At 39.2% G+C, this 24,013-nt stretch overlaps 1 protein-coding gene across 2 annotated transcripts in view; it reads left to right on the forward strand.

Moving 5' to 3' along the window:
- Positions 1–24,013, forward strand: part of CTNNA2 (catenin alpha 2) — a 470,001-nt gene that overhangs the window by 101,683 nt on the left and 344,305 nt on the right. For both annotated transcript variants that reach the window (XM_083861796.1, XM_083861797.1), the window contains exons 4-6: positions 13,628–13,794; positions 17,605–17,724; positions 19,782–20,048. In XM_083861796.1, the coding sequence (XP_083717922.1) occupies positions 13,628–13,794; positions 17,605–17,724; positions 19,782–20,048 (554 nt within the window). The remainder of the gene's footprint in view (positions 1–13,627; positions 13,795–17,604; positions 17,725–19,781; positions 20,049–24,013) is intronic.

The following is a 24,013-nucleotide window of genomic DNA, read 5'->3' on the forward strand; positions in this document are numbered from 1 at the left end:
ACCCTGAAAAGTGCAGGGAAGTGGAGAAGAACTCACAGGAATAAAAAGTACAGCGTATTCTATACTCACAGCAGAAGTGTCTAAATGCAACTGGTCTTTTACAATCAGTAGAGAAGAAGGAAATTCCCTGTGGAGGAGAAATTCAGGCCATGATTCATGACACTAAAAGTGGAGAAAAAAAATGAAATGCATACAGGTGTCCCTGCCCATGGCAGTGGGGTTGGAACTACTTAAAATCTTTTAAGGTCCCTTCCAACAAAACCATTCCATAATTTTCTAGTTTTCTGTACACGTGATTTAGGCTTTTTGGGAGAACTGCTGATGATACTGGCTCTTGGTAAAGCCAGCTGGCTCTCTGAGGATCTTTGCTTCTTCTCTATTCTCTGCACCATTTCCAAAAGATTTATTTCTGTTTAGCCTTGGCTGGAGCTTTTCTGATATTCATTTCACTTTTCAGTGTTTTGTTTAAGCTCATGTTAGTTTAAATTTATGAAAGTGACTTCCATCTCCTGGGTGTGTTTTTATAAAGGGTAGTTGGTGTTTGATATATTGCCTGAACATGACAGTTTGAGACAGATTTTGCAAAAGCAGTGATAAAAGTTTGAAAAGTAATATAAATGAATACATTTGGTGTTTTTTTTTATACTGTATTTATTTACATTGTCTTCCTTGATTTTATTACTTTTGTGGCTTTCTGTCAGGATAAAATCAGAATAAAAATTTCTTTAACATGCCAACTTCTGACAGTTGTCAAAAATAAAATTATACTCAGAAATGGAAAGATAGGGAAATAAGGTTTCCTCCAGAAATACTTGACTGGAATATTAAAATCAAATCTTAAAATTACTGCTTGCTCTTTTAGAAGAAATATTACTGTTAGTAAAGGTGTTATTTGAGAAAGTATTGCAGAAATGCAGCACAGTTAAAAGAAAAAAAATCCCTATCAAGGGACTGTAACTAGGCCATGTTTCGCAGTAAATATTTAACTCCACCACCCATTATTATGCATGAAATTTCTGAATTCAGGTCAAATTTGGAGAATAGTTTCACTAGGATTTAAATTAAGAAAATTATTAAAAGAAAAAAAAAGATCTTACAAATAGGAATAGGTCCCACAGGCAGTTATCTTGCCCTGTTCTGTCTTCCAGCATTAATTCCCAAACTGGATAGGCTTAATCCACAGTGAGTAATCCTCAGCAGCATTTAATGCAGAGCCTTTTCAATTAAGTTTTGAGCTAACCATGAGCAGTGTTCTGCAAGGAGATTTCCTCCATGCATGAAATCTGTATTTGTGTCCCCTCTGTGCGTAATTCAACGTGGAGATTGGAGCTGAAGTCCCTGACCCCTCAGAACAGTTCTGTGAAGCTGCAGAGCACCACAGGGTGAGCATCTCGACCTCCCCTTTTGAAGCTGTTCTGATTTATGTGTTACTGAAACATCCTCTGAGTCGCAGCGAAATGAAATCGCTGTTGATTCATTAGGCAGAAATTCGGAACTGAAATTCTTTTTTTTTCAACATTAAAGAAAAAAAAAAAAGAAGGAAATAAAAAAGGAAAAAGTTTGAGTCATCTTTGAACTGGAAAATCAGTTATTTTAGTCTGTTGGATCAAAAGCATTTGGAAGGAAATTCCTTTTAGCTTGGCACAGGAGTGACCTCAGATGACTGTGTAGGTCAGTGATGGAAGTTTTTAGCAGAGCAAAGGAACTGAGAGTTTCACCAGCTGTCTAATGATGGATAGGGAAACTAGTGGGAGATCAGGAGTGGTGCAGAGACTTTGTCTGGGATATTTAAACTGGAGAGCAGAATACTGAAGGGAGAAAGTGTCAAGGAGATGAGTTTAAGGTTCAGTCATTGCTTTATGCTTCTGTCACTGAACAGTGAATTTTCAGTCTTTCAAAAATGAACTGAAAAAATTCAAGAATGACTTTGTGATGATTACAAACCAAAAAAAAAAAAAAAAAAGGAATTACTAACAAACTTTGAAAATAAAATTTCATTCTGTTGAGTAAATTCTGCAAAGGAATTCAGTTTTATAAAAGTTTCCTGTGTTCAGAATGTAATTGTGAATGCTTCTGTGATTCATCTGACATGTGAAGGTCTTGGGTTTGGATCCATGTTACCAGGATTATTTCTGCTCAGTTAAAAGGGGGAATGGCATTAAACTGAAGGAGGGCAGGTTTAGGTTGGATATTAGGGGAAAATCAATCCTCCCTGTGAGGGTGGTGAGGCCCTGGCACAGGGTGCCCAGAGGAGCTGTGGTTTGTGGTCCAGACACAGAGAGGTCACCAGTTGTGTCCACCTCACACAGAGGGGTCACCAATTGTGACGTGGGTGTGGACCCACACAGAGGACAGCAGGCAGCAGCAGGTCAGACATGGAAAACTTCTTTATTTTTCTGACTCCATCAACTTATATACACTTTATACAGAAAGCCAGGATTGGCTCAAGAAGGGTGTGACCTCATGGACCTCATTGGTCACTCTGACCATCAGTCAAGTTCTCCTCTCAGAGAAGAACTATGCAAAACACATAGATAAATTCTAAAAATACATGTAGTTTACATCAAGCTCTGTGAGAATCATGCTGTGAAGACTCAAACAATTGAAAGCAAGAAAATGCAGAGCAACAGTGGTTGCCTCAGTCATCTCTGCTCCAGGAGAGCAGACGGTGGGAGCAGAGACTCTTCCTTTTGTGGCGGCTTTTGCAGAAGGCGCCGCTTCCCTTCAGAGGTGGCTATAGCCACTGGTGAAGATGCATTTCACAACTAAAAACCTTTCTGAGGTGAACTTTGCAAACTCTTGTGGCAGCGACAAAAGCGAGCAGGTTCCTGGGTATGGTTCTTCCGAGCTGGTTTCCTGGCTAGCTCTGCTCTTCAGATACCATATAAACGAGTCATTCTTTTGAGTCCGTATTTCAGACCGAGGCGTGATCTTGGCTGGAAGAAGGAGCGGGCTCACACTGGGTGGTAATTAGGAGAGTGTTTATTCAGGGTGAAGGCCCTGGCATCAGAGTGTGAGTCAGCATTTGGGGCTCTTACCTGCCCCTAAATATAGAGGTGTTACTTTTGGACATGAAGGGGAGTGGCTGAGGTACAGGGGGCATTGACATGGCCACTTTGGGGAAAGAGGGGTGTGGGGATACCTGAAGCCTTGGCTAAGCCACCTGTCTCTGCCAGAGCAGTTAAGTAATAGGGTGTGTCAATGGATAAGATACAATGGGCTGGGAGGAGACTATTAAGGGTAAACAACAGGGATTAGGGAAAGGGTAGTGGGGGTAGGGATGAACTATTACGGAAACTTAATAACAAAAACCATACAGAACTTTAGAAAACTCAAAGTGCACCACAACACCTGGGGTCAGGCCGCCGTGTGCCTGTGTGGGCAGACTGGTCCTTTTATCCCCACTCACCACAGCGGCCGCGGCAGAGCCTGTAAATGGCAGCAAAAAGCAGTGGGATCAGCACAGACCCCATGTGAGCTGGAAAATTTTCATCTGCCTCTAGAACTGCCCTGTGGACTGCTGCCTTTCTGGTACGGGTTGTGCCATCTTGTCTCTTTGTTCCTGCAGCCTGCAGTCACCCTTTTGGAGGGGAAGGGCGTTGCGCCATCTTCCCTTTGTCCCATCTTGGGAAGGCCAATTCCAACATTCCGGGTCTCTCTTTGTGTCCGTGAGGTTTGTGAGATTGGGCAGTTTTGTGCTCCATTTGTCAGGGAACTGTTGTTTTTTTCACTTCATAATCTTTCCTCACTGGTGGAAAGAGATTGGTTGGAATTAAGTGGAGGTGACTCAGTTTGGAACGTCCAACTTTTTAAATGGTCTTGAACCAAGATACTGCCCCATCTTGGAAAACATTCAAGGCCAAGTTGGATGGGGCTTGGAGCAACCTGGCTATCTTGGGAAGGCCAATTCCAACATTCCAGGTCTCCCTTTGTGTCCATGAGGTTTGTGAGATTGGGCAGTTCTGTATCCAGCAGTTATTTACTGTTGGTTTTTTTTTTTTGCCTCTTGCTGCTCCATTTGTCAGCAAACTGTTGTTTTTTCAGTTATATCTGCTCATAATCTTTCCTCACTGGTGGAAAGAGATTGGTTGGAATTAAGTGGAGGTGACTCATTTTGGAGCATCCAACTTTTTAAATGGTCTTGAACCAAGATACTGCCCCATCTTGGAAAACATTCAAGGCCAAGTTGGATGGGGCTTGGAGCAACCTGGCCTAGTGAAAGGTCCCCCTGCCCATGGCAGGGGATGGAACAAGATGAGCTGTAAGGTCTCTTCCAGTCAAAACCATTCCATAATTCTGTGATTACCTGGTGTCATTTAATGAGAGGCTACCAACAGTCCTTGGAGCATTGAACTTTAACTGGGAGTCTTCCTTGCTCCTCTGCTCAGTCCTTCTATTTGCCTACAGTACATTTTGTTCTGTGTTCTTTATTTTTGACTGTATTTTCCATGACATTCATCCAACTTCAAAAGTTGTATAAAAGCTTCTTTCTCCCATACAGATTAGGCTTTAATTTTGGATATGGTTTCAGAAAGTGGTGTTCGATGAGAGGAGTATTAAAAGTGACAGCATGAAAATTTGAAATATACTTTCTAATATCTGAGTCCTAAAAGATGCTTAGTCAGTATATTAAAGGCTTTAATTTATTGCCTTTCCATTTACCATTTTGAACACGTCTTTTTCTGAAGTACATTTTTCACATATTACAAAGGCCAGTAATACTTTACAGAGTGAGGGAATATAAAACGTTATAATCAAATAACAGGCGCTGATTTCCTCTGAGAAGTGTCAAATTATAGCATTCTGATCTCCAGCTATCTTGTTCTCTCTGTTTTAATCCCTTTATCAGAGGCAAATTCTTTTTAGACTTTAGATCTGTGAGGTATTCCAGCTCACAGATGTATGTATGTGAACATGGGAAAAAGGAGCCTGTTCTGTAGAGCTGATGGAATTCAGAATTATTTTTATGTCTACTAAGAATGAAATTGTCAGCTCTCCACTGATTTTGATTTCAGATGTTTGCAAATTTCATTCAGCTGTAATTGTTCCAAGTGACTTTGAGATCTGTGCACTTTTTTCCCTTTATTATTTTATTTTATTTTTTATTTTAGTTGTAGATGAGTCAGTTTTTAACCTCTGTTCATACTATGTGATTTCTGCAGTATGTGATGAAATATATGTGATTTTTTCAGAAATTATGTTTCCCCTACTTCCTTTCAACTGTTTGTGGTGGGCTTTATGGTTTTAAATCACTCCTTATTTTGTTTATTCAACACTGATCTGTCTGAACAGAGAATTTGGGTGGAACTTGGGCAGAAAAGAAGAGTCTGTGACCTTTATGGAAAGGGACAAGGGATGGGCAGCTCAGGGGAAGCTCAAGGAAAGCTCAGCTCAGGGGATGTTTGGAGGTCATGCAGGGAGAAAATGGCAAGAGCCAAAGCCCAGCTAGACCTGAAACCTGGCTACTGCCACAGAAAACCAATAAAAGAGGATTCTATAAATTCATTATTGACAGGAGTAGAACCAATTTTGGGGGCTTCATTCTATTCCTATCTCTGCCCTTCAGCTCGGAGCGTTTGCCACCTGAAGGACAGCTCCTCTTTACTGTTGCAGACTGAGGCAAAGAAGGAATTTAGTGCCTCAGCATTTTCCTCGTCCTTTTTGACTGATTTTCGCTCTGCATCCAGTAGAGGATGGACATCATGGAGTCATGGAATGGTTTGGGATGAAAGGACCTTAAAGCTCATCCAATTCCAACGCTCTGCCATGGGCAGGGACACCTTTCACTAGACCAGGTTGCTCAGAGCTGTCTCCAGCCTTGACTCCCTCAGCCTCCTTTCTGCCATGCCCAAATATTTATAAAGGACAGTCCTAACACTCAACCACAGTTTTTTCTATTACCTAGAAAAAAGGTAATTTTTTATTATCTAGAAAGAAGCCTATTACAGGCTTAGACTAATGATAATTTCTTTCTGTTCTCACTACAAACCTAATGATAATAATGTCTAGGAGCCTTTTCCTGTGCTCAGCAGCAGTCTGCATTTCTGGGTGTTGATGGAGGGCTATAGATCAGTTTTGCATTTTGATCTCTGCACTGGAATGTAAATTCACACCATGAAGTCAGTTATCTCATTATCTCTCTGCACAGAAGCTCTTGCAGTTTTTAAACATTCAAGCAATGAGTATAGTTATATAAAGGAGCTCCTATATAAACACAGGTGTCACTGCATGTGTGTGAATTCCTATTGAAACTGGCAATAAATTCTTACGTTACTAAAATGTTGCCAAGTCAAAAATTCAGTGAAAAACTGCTGCTTTTATAGTCATGCAAATTAATTTTTAAATGTAATTCCCAATTTTGGAAAGATAAACTTAATTTTCATGTAAGCTGATGCCTTGAGCATGATTTCAGAACCTTTGGTAAGTTGTTTTATGGTGAAAAAATAACTGCGTTGGGTCTCAAATATAGGTTATCATAAGCAATGTGTGCAGGTTATGTGAACTAATAGAAGACATGAAATAAATTTTTAAAAGTGCTCTTGTACCTTCTGTCTCTTTCTCTGTGTAAACCTGAAGATGCTCTCTCTGTATCTTGTCTTCTTTTTCATCTTTTTCTTAGACTCTCCCATGTCTGCTTTTCTCCTTTCTTATGCTTTCTCATGCTGGAGTATCTTCCTAAATTTTTGTATTTAGGTTTTTCCTGTTATTTTTCTCTCTTGGCTGCAAATCCCTCAATTGTCCAACATTAACGTGTCCACTCTCTTAATCCCAGCTGGGGTTGTGGGGAGGTTTTATTTTTACTTTTAGCCATGTTTGTTCCCCAGATTAAGCAGTGCTCCTTGATTCTCTTACTGCTTCTGTCAAGACATTCAGGTGGGATCTACATATAAGGAAAAGCATAAATTGGCAGGAATACAAAAGTGACCCTCAAAACAAATACGGAGCTGATAATCCACCAGACTGATCAATCTCTTCATCAATCCTTCCCCTTCCTCACAGTGCTTCCCATGTGCTGACATTAGCAACTTGCTGCTCCTTCTTTTTCACATATCACTGGGATTTTTTGATAAATTTTGTTATGAAAACTCATCTTGCTGGAAAATATCAACCCTTTGAACTGAAGCTTATCTCAAAAAATATCAATTTCAAATAAACTCTTCATTGGGTATGTTTTTAATGTGATAACAGAGAATGATGGAACTGATTCTAATTATGATTTTGAACTTAGTTCACGGTGCCTTGGGCACAGATAGAATCTACCCTCGAACTTGCTTTCCTGTACAGTATTTGTGAGCCTCTTCATGCCCCAGAATGAAAATAATATCCAGAATGGTGGAATCTATGTGCCTAATGCTGAATGCCACAGTAATTTTCATAGAGTGCTTCCTTTTCCATGAGTTCTGGGTGCTTTTCAAATGTTGTTCCCTTCAATACCTGATACATTCAATTTATTAATCACAGTTCTATTTAAATGAATAAACTGTTACGCCGAAACCCATTAAATGATTGAATTCAAGATGTTAATCACTAGGACTTACAGATTTTTCTTTTTCAGTTCCATTCATTTTAGTCCTTTTTTACAATAATGATTTTAATCAATGTAACCATGCACAGCTCACCAGAAAGACAGCAAATTTTCCTAACAATTTCCACTATAGTTTCTTGTTTAGGTGATGAACTATTCTGCTGATTCTGAATGTGCTTCTTGATACAACTCTGCAGCATCTGCAGAAAGAAGAAAATACTTATTTTAATTAGAGATTTCAAATTTTTAGTGTAAACATAAAAATTGTGGAAAAATTGGTAGCTGAACTTGCTGATAGGATAAGGGAGAAGAGCTTTCAACTTAGAGTAGATGTAGATGGGATATGGGGAAGGAATTGTTCCCTGTGAGGGTGGGGAGGCCCTGGCACAGGCTGCCCAGAGCAGCTGTGGCTGCCCCTGAATCCCTGGAAGTGTCCAAGGCCAGGTTGGATGGGACTTGGAGCAACCTGGGATAGTGGAAGGTGTCTCTCCCCATGGCAGGGGGTGGAACAGGATGGGCTTCATGGTCCATGATTCCATGTTTCTATCAAACATTGTAGTTGAGCAGTTTGGCTTTTGCCAGGATACAAATAAAGCCACGTTATTTTATAATTCAGTTAAGCATGAGTTTTTAAATTTGCCTCTGTATTTATTTATATCTCAAGAGGTCCAATGTGTTTTCATGTTCCCAAACACAGTGCTGAGCATCTAAAATGTTCATGTTGGTGTTTACTGAACTCTCCAGTTCAGTGAAGGCAGATCAGTTTAGTGTGTCTCTGAAGGATGTGAATCCATGAAGTAACTGAGTTGCAGACAAAGAGGGATTAGGGATGGTAATGTATCCTCACATTCTAAACAATTTAGTTTTGAATTGAAATTTAATTGTGTTTTATTGTGCTTAAGTGTATCAGTGATGTTCCAAATGAGCTATTAATCTGACTAGTAATTAGAAAAGTTCTTTCTTAAACGTAACATTCATGGATAAATTGTCATAGATATTGGCTAAATGTCTTAAAAGTTCTATATTCTTGCTATTTTCTGTCCCTCAGGAAAGGAGTTGGGTTAATTAAAATTACATGTTTTAATGGTCCATGAAGTGAATGATGTTGGTGTGTTCTTGTCTCTAAGAGAGAACATTGAATTTAAAATATCCACTAGATTTAAGGATATCCATTGTGCTTTAAAATGTAGAGTGATTCATCTTCCATCGCTCTATCTAAATGTCAGATGTAAAGTGAGTCAAATGCAAGTGAACTGGATTGTCTGTACAATCAGTTCCAGAGAGAAGCAGCTCCAGGAGCTGAAATGTGACGGGAAAAGATCAGGCTTGATCAGAGATGGCCTTTTCTGGCCTTGAAATCCATTAAAACAATGAGAACAGTGGTCATTCACCCACAGGTGGAGCACAAAGTCCCAGCTGCAAGTGAGAGGAGATGAGTTTAGGGGACATGGCAGTAAAGATTTAGGAAAAAAGGTATTAAGGAAAGAGAAGACTAAACTGCCATTTGTGTGAAGCTTTTAGAATTCTGAATAGAAGTTTTAATGCATATTTGTACTTAGTAAATATGCAGGATGAAAATGGTGTACAAATGGCTTCCCACATTCTGACAATGTCAAACTGAAATTGATGCTGAAATGAACGTGTTCAGTTTTGGAGACTGGATTTTAAAGTACTGTAAACAAAATATGATATTTTAAGAGACGTGGTAAATAATCCATGTGATTAATAAGGTAGGAGGAACATGGACAGGGAGAAACCAACCATCCAAGACCAGAACAAGGTCATTATTCCTAGGATTTAACTATTCAGATACATACTGGGATGGAAAGTGAGTGATCCTTCTCTATTTGGTGAATTTCTAGATAAATCCAAGGGGGTAAAATTGCAGATATTTGCATCCTGAAGGGTTTGCTTTGGTTTTTTAACAGGACAACATCCACAATGAAAGGATTAAGAACATGTTTAAATATACCTTGTTAACAATTATGGGTTGTTCAAATCAATCATATCATCATTTAGTACAATCATGACTCTTTTAAATGGAATCTGCAACTCAGTTTGGGTCTGTATATTATTATAATTTTGGAAAGCTTCATAACAGTATTTTTGCTCTAATTATGAGGAGAGCACTCTAAAATACTTACATTATGTCATGAATCAATTGTTCTGTCTTTTTAATCTTGGAAATGTAGAACAAAAGGAAAAATCTGAAAGAAATTGATTAATTAGACTGTAGCTTTATTAATTTCTTCCATTTGAGAACTGCTCAGGAGTGGTGCATCCAATCAATTTGTCATTGTTCTGGTAATTATTTCCAGGTGTTTGGTGTATTGTCAGCCTCCCCTACTGATCTCAGCTGTTCTCTAGATTGCTGCTCTGTGCCCATTTCTATCTCTGTTAATAAACACTTCAAGGCTTTGGAGAAAAATGACATTTCCTCTGTCTATTAACCATTGAAAGCCCTGGTTCAGTCCTTTCCTCACAGGTAGATGTTTTACCTTAAGTCTGCCCCTGAAATTCCAGTAGCTTTTTTTTGGTGACTTTTGCAATCATCTGTTGATAGATTTTTTGCAGTTTTTAAGCTCTGGGGACACGGTGGGATTGTTGGGATGTCCTGTGTAGGGCCAGGAGCTGGACTCAGTGATCCCTACAGCTCCAACCCAGGATATTCTGGGGTTCCATGAATGTTTCTCATAGCTGCAAATGGTCCTAGAAACCTGCAGTTCTTATCCTTTATACTCCAGAAGCAGAATTGTTTCATGGGATTGCTGTAATGATTATAGAAATGGATATTGTGTACAATTAGAAGGGACTGAAGTACTGCCTTTAATCTGTCAGGACTCCTCATAAAAATGCACGAAGCCAAAAGGGGACATAAGGACAAGAGTGGAAGAAGAGCACAGTGAAAATGAAGGACAAAAGGGGCATGAGAAGAAATGGATTTAAATTATCTACAAATACAGGCAATATGGCATTAAAGTGTCTCTAATGAAAAAAACAAAACTGTCAGATTCTGGAGTTCATTTTGGAGTCAGTTTCCCACTTCACATAGGATTAATTGGGGTTAAATGTCTGAGCTGTTTCTAAGATGGAAGCTTGATAAGTTTATGAGTGTAGCTATTATCATATTAAGACTGTTATTAATTATATTATCACTCGACTGACTGCAGTGGCAGGGAAGCAGACCTGGTGACTTCAGATGTCTGTTTCTTGTGTCGACCCAATTCTCACTGAAAGTAATTTAATATAAATTACAGAATAACTTGAAATGCATTTGGAAAGAAATGGATGACTAAATGTAGGGTTGACTTTTTCCAGATAAAAAGGTTCATCTAAAGAATAACTAGGCTAGCTGAAGCTGGACTGTTACGTTTAGCCTAAGAGTAGTTTGATATCACACCTGTAAAAGGATTAAAATATGTTAATTGGCATTGAGACAGACAAACCTTCCTCCCCTTAACTGCTAATTTCTTTGGTTATTAGATTCTAAATTATGAACTACGAGATCTTGTTAAGTTTTAAACAACCTGCTGTGAACTTTTCTACTCATACTTTTTTGGTGTGCTTATTTGATTGCATCTGTTTAATAATTTTTGCTTAATTATTTTGGAGACTTATTTCACCTAATGTGACCTTTTAAGTTTAAATATCTAATCCAAACTCTTTTAATGTTTTTTTTTTTTGTTTTGTTTGGTTTTGTTTCCTTTTGGCTCTCTTTGCCTTTTTTCTCTGCCCTTGACTGTTGATTTTCAAATCTTTTTGGGGATATCTAGGGATATCTCCATGGATATTCAAGTCTTAGAAGATAATTTTCTTTCTTGCTTTACTGGTGCCACTGGCTGATTATCAAATATTATTGCTTTATTTCATAGTCCAGTATAAATATTTATCTGAAGTGACACACTGCTAATTTGGCAAAAAACGGTAAAATCTCTTCAGCACCAAAATGGAAGTTCAACAATTTGCAGGCATCTGATTCCAAAATCAAAAGCTTGCTTTGGATGCGGTTTCAGCTTGGATTTCTCTAAAATTCTGTATTTTCACTTATAAGAGTTTTGCTGCTGGGTGCTTGGAATCACTTCCACCTCATCTGAATCCTACTTAGAGCTTAAATAAGAGAAAAAGCCTTGCTGGGATTTCTTGTGGTTGTTTGTGTCCCCTTGGGTTCAATCAGCTCAATGTGCTCCAAGAGTGCATTATGAAGCAAACTCTCTACACCAAGCTGGGATTGTTGGTTTCCCTCAATAAATAATTGAAGGGAAGATGATGCCTTACAATGTTACACTGGTGAGATGAAGCCAGTCCTGCACTGGGATCAAATTCCCAGTTAGGAAATTCACATCTAACCCTTGCTCACATTGCTGTGCTCCAGCTGTTCTGTGGTTGCTCTCAATATCTCCTTTTACATGAAATGTTTGAGTCATCAACTCAAATAATAACAATAATAATTATAATAAAGAAGTTTTATTCTCAAATGTTAGCCCACTCTCAGCCAAGAGTTGTGAATAAATTTTTGAAACAACTGTTTGAATTAAAGCATGTGTTAGAAAAATCTTTGTGGCATCAGAATTCCTTGCTCATAGTTTCAGCGATTTTTGGCACACAGCTGAAATGCATGGGAAAGTAGGGACGGCAAACTGTGGTCCTCCTCCAGAAACCTTCTTTTCTGTTTTACCTTGAATTTCAGCTCTGTGATGCTGAGCAATATAGCATTTAAATATGTTTAGAAATTTGGTTTGTTCCCTTTTTATCTAGCAGTGATTGTTTGTTAATTGTCTCCTAGGAAATTTGCTGAGAGTTTTGCCAAGCTTATGGAAAGCTAAGAGGAGTATGTAGCCTTAGAAATAAGCCACTTGAATTGTATTTCGAAGTTGTATGTTATCAATTTATCATCCAAGATAGACTACTCGCAAATTATAATTTGAACACGCAGTCCTAATGGTAAATATAATAAGGAAAAGAGTTCTGATGGGAATTAATCACTGTGGCCATCTTAAATCTCTCCCCCACTATTTGCGTTGTCTTATGGGAAATTTGGCCATCTGAGATATTTTAAAATGTTTTTATAATGGTCTTAAAAGGCATGTAAATGTGCTTTGATTTCAAATTAGGAGTACTTTCTTTTTGAGATTCCACACTGGAGACAAACAGGATTTTTCTTAATAACAGCAAAGGTTGGGTTAATATAAAATCTGTGAATCATAGCCAGGCTGGGAGAGGTGGGGTTGTTCAGCCTGGGGAAGAGAGGGCTCCAGGGAGACCTTCCAGGGCCTAAAGGGACTCCAGGAGAGCTGGAGAAGGACTTGGAACAAGGCACAGAGGGACAGGACAAGGAGGAATGGCTTCAAACTGTCAGGGTGCAGGGTTAGAATCAGAATCAGAATCATTAGATTGGAAGAGACCTCTGAGATCATCAAGTCCAACCCAACTGTAACCTAAACTAAACCATGGCACCAAATGCCACATCCAGTCTTTTCTTAAACACATCCAGAGGTGGTGAATCCACCACCTCCCCAGGCAGACCATTCCAATACTTCATTACACTTTCTGTAAAAAACTTTTTTCCTAATATACAACCTATATTTCCCTTGGTGCAGCTTGGGACTGTGTCCTCTCATCCTGTCAGTTGCTGCCTGGAGAAAGAGACCAACCCCACCTGACCACAGCCACCCTTCAGGGAGTTGTAGAGACTGATAAGGTCACCTCTGAGTCTCCTTTACTCCAGGCTAAACAACCCCAGCTCCCTCAGTTGTTCCTCACAGGGCTTGTGCTCCAAGATTAGATGGGATACTGGGAAGGAATTGTTCTCTATGAGGGGGGAAAGGCCCTGGAAGAGTTGCCCAGAGAAGCTGTGGCTGCTTCCCCTGGAAGTGTCAAAGGCCAGGCTGGACAGGAATGGATTGCCCTGGGACAGTAGAAGGTGTCACTGGGCTGGAACTGGATCAGCTTTAACTCCCCTTCCAACCCAAGGGTTTTGTGTTTCTCCAATTAATTTCCCAACAGCGCTTAGTTTACCTTTATTGAGTTATTTATCCTTCCTGGAAAACCAAAAACCACGAGGTGGAACTCTAACCTGAGCGACCATTTGTGTTCCTTCTGCAGGGGAGACGATGCGCATCGCCTCGTCGGAGTTTGCAGACGACCCCTGCTCCTCGGTGAAGAGAGGCACCATGGTGCGCGCCGCCCGCGCCCTGCTCTCAGCCGTCACCCGCCTGCTCATCCTGGCTGACATGGCTGATGTCATGAGGCTCCTCTCACACCTCAAAATCGTAGGTGTTTTTTTTCCACCTTCTCTCTTGGGTTTGTGCATGCGAGAACAGGATGAATTGGTTGGGAAGGTGCCTGTCCATGTTCCGTACTCTCCGCTTTGTTCTCGTAAAGTGCTGATCAGAGGTGGGAGTTGACACAGTTCTGCATTAATCTCACTCGTTTTCATAATTCTGCTGAAATTAATATTTTAACACTTAAAGCAAAATCTGTGAGCCATCCTCAGTGGCTGGACTAATACTGCTGTTAACCAGCTCTCTGACCTGACCTGAAGCATTTGCTCCCCTCACATCTTACCCAGCTACTTTCCCAGTATTTTTGTCTTCTGTCAGTTTAGGTACAATAGTTGTCTACTCTTCTTTTTTTTCTCTTTGTGACTTCTGAATATCTATCTGTCTATCTATCTATCTATCTATCTATCTAAATAAATAAATAAAAATAATATATATAAAAAGATTGAATGTTTAATTTGGAGAGAGACAATAATACAACTGTCTAATCAAACTAATCAAAGAATAAAGAAGAAATTATTATCAGATAATTTGGACAGATTTATATTCACTTTTGATCGCCACCATTTACGTTTTTATACAGGAGTAATAAAAAGATTTTCAGTTGAAGCTAGGAGATGTATTTTTCCACCCTCCCGTAGTTGTTGCACTGCTACATTTTTATTGCAGAAACAAATTATCAAAAACCTCTGAAACAAAACAAAAGTGTGGAGAAAGTCATATACAGAATATTTAAAGCCTGCAGAGTGCATGTGTGAGTTTAACAGAGGACATGGAGAGTTGCTTCTTTTTAGCAACTGTTCAAAAAGTACTTCCATATTTTTTTTAATTTGTCTTTTTGACAGTGTAACTGCACAACAATCTCATGTTCTGGAAAAACAGTGAGAACCCTTCAACTTGCAAACTGTGCAGATAACCTCAATAGCTGGAAAACAGTTTTCATAAGGAAAGAGGCCGATTTTTCAGCACAGGTTCTAGTGAGCTCTGCTTTAATGAATAAAATGCTGCTCTCAGAATTGTCAGCACATGGCTCTGGTTTGGTGCAGTGTAAGCAGTGTCTCTCTCCAATATGCTTTTAATTTTTCCTCTCTATAATGCTCCATGTAACTGTAATTCAAATTGTCCTTTCCTAGCAAGGCCAACACTTGAATATCATAGACAGTAGTTTTTTTCTGAACATTTTGATGAAAATTCATATTCAAGCTCTTTCAGAGGCAATGAGAAATTCTGTTGTCCCATCTGAGATTTCTTTTGCAGCAGAGTACTCTGCTATGTAAAATACAAATGTCCACTGCTGGTTTGTAAGTGGGTGTATTTCCTTGCACATTTTGCACCCAAGATTTGCAAGGGCCGTGTCTGGCAGTGATTTTTAAAATCTCTGCATTTAACTAATGGTATTACAAGTTCTGTTTCAGAAGTCTGGTTGTTTTCAGCAAAATTCAACATAAGGGCCTTAACTGTGACTTTTATTTTCGTGTTAAAAAGGGTAATTTATTTCTGAGGATTAAACATGTAAATATCCTTATTTTACCACTTAACAATGCTAACTGCTTTTAGACAATTGAATTACTGGGGGGAAAAGTGATTATATTATGCAAAATTGATGAAGGAACAGCTCTTGTATTGACTCAAAGGTAACCTTCAAAGACTCGTGTAACTTATCCATAAAATTAATGAACTAAAATAATTCTGCATGTCAGAGTAATGAAGCCTAATTTATGCTGAATTGTGCTGTAATCAGTTTTCTCTGAAAGCATGTCAAAGGCTTCCCAGGAAATGGTGCATTTTAATTGGTGTTTTAGAGGGAATATATGCAGGTGCTTTCTGGAAGGACTCTTGGTCATTGCATTCAGGTTATCTTTTGCACTGCTAAAATTAGAAATAATGGTTATTGCAGAAGCTTTTGTAATACATTAAAAACCATGTACTGTTAAAGTATGTGGTCATGCACACAGAGAATTATGGATCTATTGTAATGAAGTCCAGGCTAGTTAATCAGAGGAACAGATCAGTTGAGTGTTTTCTCAAGGATAGAGAATTCACTCCAGTATGAATTTTTAAAAGAGAAATTCTAGTAATAAAAATATCATTAAAAAGGAGCTTGTGCTCCTGTGCTTTCTAGTATTTCTTATAACTGATTTCTTCATTTTAGAATCTGTGGTCTTGAGCCCTGACTGACATCATAGAGTACAATCAGCATCCTTTGGAATCTGATTATCAGAGTGGAATCTCTGACAAATTTTTCATTATTTCTATTTAATATGGAGCAGGACTTAGAAAAATGTGTATCAGTTTGTCATGCCTGTCCTTAGCACTGCAAACAATAAAGATTAAACTTTCTGGTATTTTAATGTAAATGTTACTTGATATAAAAGGAGAATGTGCACATTTTATAAGAAGTTCTGAAAGAGCAAATCATTTAATACAGTGATGCTTTTGCAATTTGTGTTAATGGTCAGGCAGTCAGCTCATTTTATAAAAGCTCTGTTCTCCCTAAGAATAAAAGAAGAGGTAACTTGGATTCTGAATAAGCTTGTAGCTTGTAAATTGGCAGAACTTGGTTTATAATTTACAAGTAACAGCTATGAATTTATGTTCCTGAATTATGCATTTTCCAATAGAAATGTATGAGTTTGTTACTCTTCTGCCCTGTAATTTGTAAATCTGCAGTAAGTAGGTAAAAGCTGAAAGTGAAAATACACTCTCTCAGTGGTAGGAAAACACAGAGCAACTCAAGCAATAAAAAGACAGGTTCTGCTCATAATTATGCCTTTCTAAACTATTAGACACCAGCTACTGCTGAATTTATTGATTCCCAGCAGTGTCTGGAGAGCTGCAAACCTCTCCTTGTGCACAGGAGCTTGTCCTCATCCCAATAAGTCCTTCCCTTTTGAGGGGAAAAATTGTTATCCATGTTCTTATGAGCTGTAGCTTTTAGCTGAACAATAGCTTTTAGCAAAAAGGATCAGCAGCATCTTTTCAGTTCTCAATGTTTTTGCTTGGAATTGGATATTTATCTTGTGAGAGAGGGAAGTACAACTTTGAATTCCCATCTAGTCACAGTAATGTTTCCTTTACTTATTAAATGAAAAGAGCATTTTATCCCTTCAGATATTTCTTCTTGTTTTGCATATAAGGTAAAGGTTCACAGTACAATTTGGTGGATCAACTTGTTGGTATAACTGGGGTTTTGTATCTTTGTCTGTTAGCTACAGCAGCACTGACTAAGTGCAGGTGTGGTTTTTTGGGTGGATTCTTTTCTCAGTGTTAAATAACTAAAGAATGGAAAGAGAGAGCTGAGAAAAAAAAAGAAATAATAGAAATATTATTGATTGAAACTATCATTTGTTTCATATAGTGTTTTAGATTTGTCAGGGTAAATTTAAACCTTAATGGTAAGTTTGAATTTCCTTTTTAAATATTTCTTGTCCAGAAGTGATAACTTTGTTTTCCCAAAAAAACCTCTACCACACATTAAAAACATACTCATGTATTTTATTTTAAACCCATCAGATATTAAATGTTTCATCTGATAAGTGTGAGTGGGGAAATTAATACTGTGATATCTTTGACATGAGCTTTACATGATCCCAAGGCACAGTAAATGGACAGTAATGCAGAGTGACAGCTGCTCTATTAAAGCCCTAATTAAAGTTCATGGGACTCTCATAAAACGTGTGTACAGTGATGGATGTGAAACCTAAATTGGGTCCATGTAAGACAGAGAATTGGGTGGAATAGTCCCAGACTTTGTCAGAGAGTGGATTAAAATGCTGACAGAGCTGATTTATTGTGTTGCAGGTAGAGGAGGCACTAGAAGCTGTGAAAAATGCAACAAATGAGCAAGATTTAGCCAATCGCTTTAAGGAATTTGGGAAGGAAATGGTGAAACTGAATTATGTCGCTGCCAGGCGACAACAGGTGAGTCCAGGAGTGGCTGGAAAAGTCCCATCTTCATTCTAAAGTTCTTGTGTTCTATGTCCAGGTGTGGTTTAAAATGTACAATGAACCATTCATTGCTGTGTCATGGCCTATAATTTAATCACACTAATTATTTTTGAATGTGATGAAGTTTTTCAGAAGTGCTGTTTCTTTAATGGTACCTTCCAAGAGGCTTCAATTAATAACAGATTGAAGGGTGAAGAGGGAAGTGATTCAGGAGGTTAAGGATAGTTTTAATTCAATGATTATTCTCATTTAATTCTAACCTATGCAGATTTCAGGTCACTCTGACAGCTGGTAAAGCAAGAGCTCTTTGCTAGTTCAGTATAATTCAAGTTCAGGAGGAACAGAAATCTGCTTTGTGCTTCAAACCATTATTAATAATTTTCAGATTAAAAAAAATATATTCATTTATCCATTTATTCATTGCTAAGGCAGCTGAAAAAGAGACCAGAAAATCATGATAACATTTATTCAAGGCCAGTCATTGTACACCTTTGCAATAAAGATAACTTTCCGCTGAACCCTGTTCTTTTCACGACACTGTAGAGTTGTACAAGGTCTCTCCAGCTTCAATTATATTTGAATACCACCAATAATTCAAGGATGTGCCATCTCTGTACTGCATTGCACACTGGACTTGAAAAGCTGGCTTTCCATATTCATCCATCTATTTATTTTTTTAATTGCAGTAATAGCAATTTACTTCTGAATCATGATTGTGGGACTTTTTAATGAAAAATAGCATTTTTGGGATTATATTGAAATTACATCATTGAATATCTCAAGTTGGCAGAGATTTGTAAAGACCATCAAGCCCATCTTCCTGCTCCTTACAGGACTACATAAAAGCAAACCATCTGAATAAGATTAATAAATTAAAAGTGAAGAATCTAGGCACTATATAGAAGTGCTCTTCTGTACATTCAGACACTTCCCCTGTAGAAAGAGAGCTCCAAATGTGGGAAAAAGAGAAGAATGTGAAAGTTAATGAATGTTTGTATCTCTTGTCCTCTTTGAATGTACAAGAACAGGGCAAAAAAATCTCTCTGAAGACTGTTACCTGTCAGCCATGTATGGGTGAAATTATTCAATGGGTAGAACCTTCAAGTGCAGAATATCTGGGTCCTTTTTCAATGCTGGGGATAAGATTCCATGTGTGAATATAAATAAACTATTCAGCTCTCCTGACTGGTTTGTTCGCAGTTTTAAAATAGAAGTAACAATGTTTTGTTATTCCTTATGAATATTGTTAGGGCTGTCTTAATGTTTCTGAGACTTTCAAGGACAGTATGATATCCACTATAACTAAAAAAAAGTAATGGGTTAAATAACAATAATATTTAATTGAGATAACATATTGTGCAGTATCTGATTCTTGCTGTCAGGGGAAACAAAAGAAAGTATCTGTCATTATATTCTAAAAACACAAACTCTAAATGATATGAGGAGTAGAGCAAAATATGAAGTGAAGCAAGTTAGAAATGTTGAGAGACATATTTAGGTCTTTAAGAAATAAAACCATATGGTATTAGGTCGTAGGTTGGACGTGATGATCTCAAAGGTATTTTCCAACCTCGTTAATTCTTTAATTCTGTGATGTTCATCCATGAAATACTTTTAGTTTGATTTTTTAAAGATCTACCTTATGACAATCTCAAAAAGGACTTGGGTGTAGTAATTAGTAAAATAAGATACTTGCTGCAACAGGAGTGTTGCACTTGTGTTGCCGTTATGGAATCAGCAGAAGGAATCCAGTTGTTTGGGAAGAATAATTTTGAACGTTTTATGTACATTTTAATGGCTTTTTGCAGAAGGGAAGTGACTCTTTGATAAGATACTGTGAGTAGAATGTAATAGCTATAGTGGCACAGGAGGACTTGACTTCCTTGAGCAGGAGGGGAATTCTTGCAGTGATTCATGGTGGGTCCTGTCATCGATTCCACCTCTGCCAAACCATCCCTGGACGTCTGGGGCAACCCATTCAACACCACCCCTTTCCTTTCCCCCTGTACGAGCCGTGTGTTTCCCTGCAGGAGCTGAAGGACCCTCACTGCAGGGACGAGATGGCAGCAGCGCGGGGGGCTCTGAAGAAGAACGCCACCATGCTGTACACGGCCTCCCAGGCTTTCCTGCGTCACCCCGACGTGGCCGCCACCAGGGCCAACAGGGACTACGTCTTCAAGCAGGTGCAGGAGGCCATCGCTGGCATCTCCAACGCTGCCCAGGCCACCTCGCCCACCGATGAGAACAAGGGCCACACTGGCATAGGAGAGCTCGCCGCTGCCTTGAATGAGTTTGATGTGAGTATCAGCAGGGTGTGGGAGGTGTTTTCCACCTGATTTACTGAGCTTTTAACTAAGTTCTTCTTACACAGGGCTCAAATCCTCCTTTTCATTTACATCTGTTTCCTCAGACTGCACAGACAAAGGGCAGACATCGATTTGTGTTGGTTTTAGTGAGGAATAGTTGTCTGCTGCTAATGGACTGGAATTACAAGGAGTTATTTGTGCTCATATGCAGTGGCTGGGGTAGGGAGAAAAATAGTTCTTGTTATCCTTGGGATCCTTGACAAATCTCACTATATGCTTCTAGGAAATACAAAGTCTGATTAATCTGGCAGTTTAGTTACATTGATGCCTTGGGAAGGCTGACCTGAAACAGAGACTGGACAGAGCTAGAGAATAAAGTAGATATTTATTGAAAGGCCTTTAAGGACGCACCTTGGGCAGGACAGAAGCCTGACCAGGGCTACACCCAAGGTGGACTTAAAATGGTCACAAAATAGATGACTGGCCATGAGGTCTCACACTTTTATAAGTTTTGGTCCATTTCCATATTGGGTTTAATTACTCAATTACAGCTTCAGATTTTGAAGTCCCATCCTTCTTGTTTTCTCTCTTCAGTCCACTGTTGTTTGTGCTTTTGGGCCTGAAAACTTGTACCTATTTTCATTGGTCTCCAGCAGGGCAAGGGTTTGTTTTGTCTCCCTACTCGGTGAAGAGAGCTGAGTGACACTGAATGTGAGGCTTGGAACTGCACCCCTGGGCAGCACAGAATCTGAAAATCATGAAAACTGAAACTTAAGGCATCAATGTGACCAAGATCTGGAGTTGCTTGAGTGGTAAAATCATATTTGTCTAGCAAGTCAGGAAGACAAAACAAAACAAAGAAGATGGTGATGGAGCTCAGTGTCCTGGAAACATGAGCATTCAATTTGAATCATGAATCATGTTAATCCATGAATTATAGAAAAAGCATCTTTCAAACAGAGTTGACAGCAGTCAGTTCAGCTGTGGCAAAGTGCTGCAGCCTCTGGTCCAGCAATAGATACACTTTCACTTAAGCAACTTTCCTGAGAGCTAATTGTTTAGCTGTTAAGTTCATTAGCAGTCCTGCCTGATGATTTCTCCCTGTCTCACATGTGAGGATTGTTCTTCAGGCAGTGAAGAAAAAGGTTGCTGCAGACAGTCTCTGACAATATTTTCGTCTTTCTTTTTGACTTCAGGCAAAGATTTGTTGAAGTTATTACTGGGGAATGGTGTCCTTTTCACTTTGATTAAGACACAGGGTTGCAATCCCAGCATCTGTCACATGCAATCAGGAGCTGCTCAGTCCTGCTGCATTCAGGCCTGGAAGTGGAGGTGTAGTGCAGGTGGTTCATCTCACAGCGTGTTGGGCTGGGCTTGTCTCCTCCATCTATTCCTGCATCTGTGGTTTTTCCTGCACAGTTACTGTGGGTTAAGATTTGAGGAATTCCTCAGGGTTTTCAGGGCCCTCTCAGCTTGTAGGTCCCTGTAAGACCCTGGGAATAATATCCCTGTGTGGTCTGATTGTGCTCTGGCTTTTGTGTGGGACTTTGCACGTTATGGGACAGCAAAGGTTTGACAAACAGGGACAGAAAACATGTGACTTCTCAGTCCCAAACTGATGATGCTGCTGCTGCCTTCTGGAAAAAAGGGCTGCTGTTCAATGCAAAGAGAGTCGCTGTGCTTGGTGAAAATAAATGTAGTGAAGACTGTGCGAGACACCAGATATTGTCCCCTGGCCTCTATGAGAATATTCATCCTTTTTCTCCTCAGGTAAAATCTTTTCCACTTCTGTGATGTTGCAGGAGCCATGAATGTGGTGTGGGAGATGTGTAGCCATAGATGTGTTCTGTTCATAATTAAATGTGGAAGAACAGCCTTTTCTGGGGAATTCTCTCTTTCTCATTTTAGGGAACTAAATGAAAGCTTTGTATAGGGATACAGAGACTGAAACAATTGTATTATCCATTTTCTAACTCACTGCTTAGCTGTTGAGTGAGATTTATTCACACCTGATTTTGCAACAAAGATGACATTCCCTAACCTCCAGGAAAAGTCAAAATTTTATAGCTGGTGATGTTGGGATGATTGTGAATTTACCTTTATGTTTTACAAGCAAGAGAACAAGCAATATTACCAGACTAGGGAAACTATGTAATGAGTGAAAAGGTGGTGGAGAAAAAAAACTTGCTTTTTATGGTGGCAGTACATTATTCCAGCAAGGGAAAGGAACTTTGTATTTTCTAATGACAATAATTTTACAGAGTATTTATTTTACAGTCTCTGTCATATTAATTGAGATCAGTTTGTATTTGGTATGAAGTGCTTACTAAACCCTGCATTATCTACCAAGATGATTCTTCTGTATTAAAAGTAAGTTTACAGTTTTTTTCCATGATTTTTAACACTTCTCAGCCTTCATTATTTCAAATTTCAGAATCAGTGTTCTGTGGCTGAGTGCTTCAAGTAACTGCAGTGTGAATAATTTGAATATTTTCTCAGTCAAAATATCATCACATGGAATACAAATAATTGTTCTACGTATTTGAAGCACAGTCATTGTGTTTAACTAGGTCTTTTGATAATTGTCACCCACCATACATTGGGTGTTGTGTAAAGTCACCTGTGAGTTATTAGCAGCAAAGTTTTGAAGATTGTTGTCATTTATTGCTTCTCAGAGATAATTTATGTCGAAATAAGGAGAGCTCACCGTTCTGTTCTTTAGTAGATTTTTTTCCTTTGAAGTTCTATTTGAAGTTGATTGATGACTAAAGAACGTGTTTAATGCCTCGTTGCTTTGTCCTTTAACTTCTGTGTTGCTGCTTTACTCTTAGATCATTTAAAAACAAATATTCCTGATTTTATTAGTAATTTATTATTAAAATTTGGCATATATTTTGTGCACATGAAATATATCTGAGTTGTTAATGCAAATGGGGATGCACAGTTTATTTCCCTCTCATGGTGCTTGGCCAAATTTATGGAAGTTGCAGAGATAAAGTTTTGAAGAACGTACTGTGAGCTCTGAAAAGGCTCTGTTTTCACTCAGGAAATGGTAATTTTGATCTGGTCAGGTCTCATCTGTTCTGGTTATTGAGGGAGGGCTGTGTTGGCACTTGTTAAATTGTGGGATGGATTTATTTGGTGTCCTCCCCACAGCCCTCATGGTGTGCAGCAGAGACAGGAGCTACTCATCAAACTAGAGTGTGGTGGGGAGGTAGATAAAAAAGAGAATGAAATTATTGAGTGAGAAGAAATGCAATGAGAAGAAGCAGGAAACCTGAGTGGAGTGAAAGCTGAGATGAAGATAGATGGCATCAACACTGGTGTGTGTTTGGTGACTGTGAAGGGGTAAATATATATGTGGATGTAAAATAGATATATTTATATCTGGAAATAAATTGAAGGAATAATTTTGTCCAGGAAAGGAAGCAGAATTGGGGAAGGGTCTGGAGCACCAGGAGCAGCTGAGGGAGCTGGGAAAGGGGCTCAGCCTGGAGAAAAGGAGGCTCAGGGGGGACCTTGTGGCTCTGCACAACTCCCTGACAGGAGGGAACAGCCGGGGGGGTTGGGCTCTGCTCCCAGGGAACAGGGACAGGAGGAGAGGGAACAGCCTCAGGCTGGGCCAGGGGAGGTTTAGATTGGATATCAGGGAAGTTTTCTTCACCCAAAGGGTTGTCCAGCCCTGGCACAGCTTCTCAGGGCAGTTTGGAGTCCCCAACCCTGGGGGAATTAAAAAGCCATGGGGATGTGGCACTGGGGACAGGGTTACTGGTGGCCTTGGTAGGGCTGGAGTTGTATTTGATGATCCAAGAGGCCTTTTCCAATCCAAACAATTCTGTGGTTCCATGATTGTCTGTGCCACAGCAAGGGCTGCACACAAATTGTTGGGAAATGAGTTCTCCATGATGGAATAGAGAGGGAGGCAGTGACAGGCAAAAATAGGATTTACTGGGCAC

This window comes from Zosterops lateralis (genome assembly GCF_965231275.1).
Source record: "Zosterops lateralis genome assembly, chromosome: 5".
NCBI lineage: Eukaryota > Metazoa > Chordata > Aves > Passeriformes > Zosteropidae > Zosterops > Zosterops lateralis.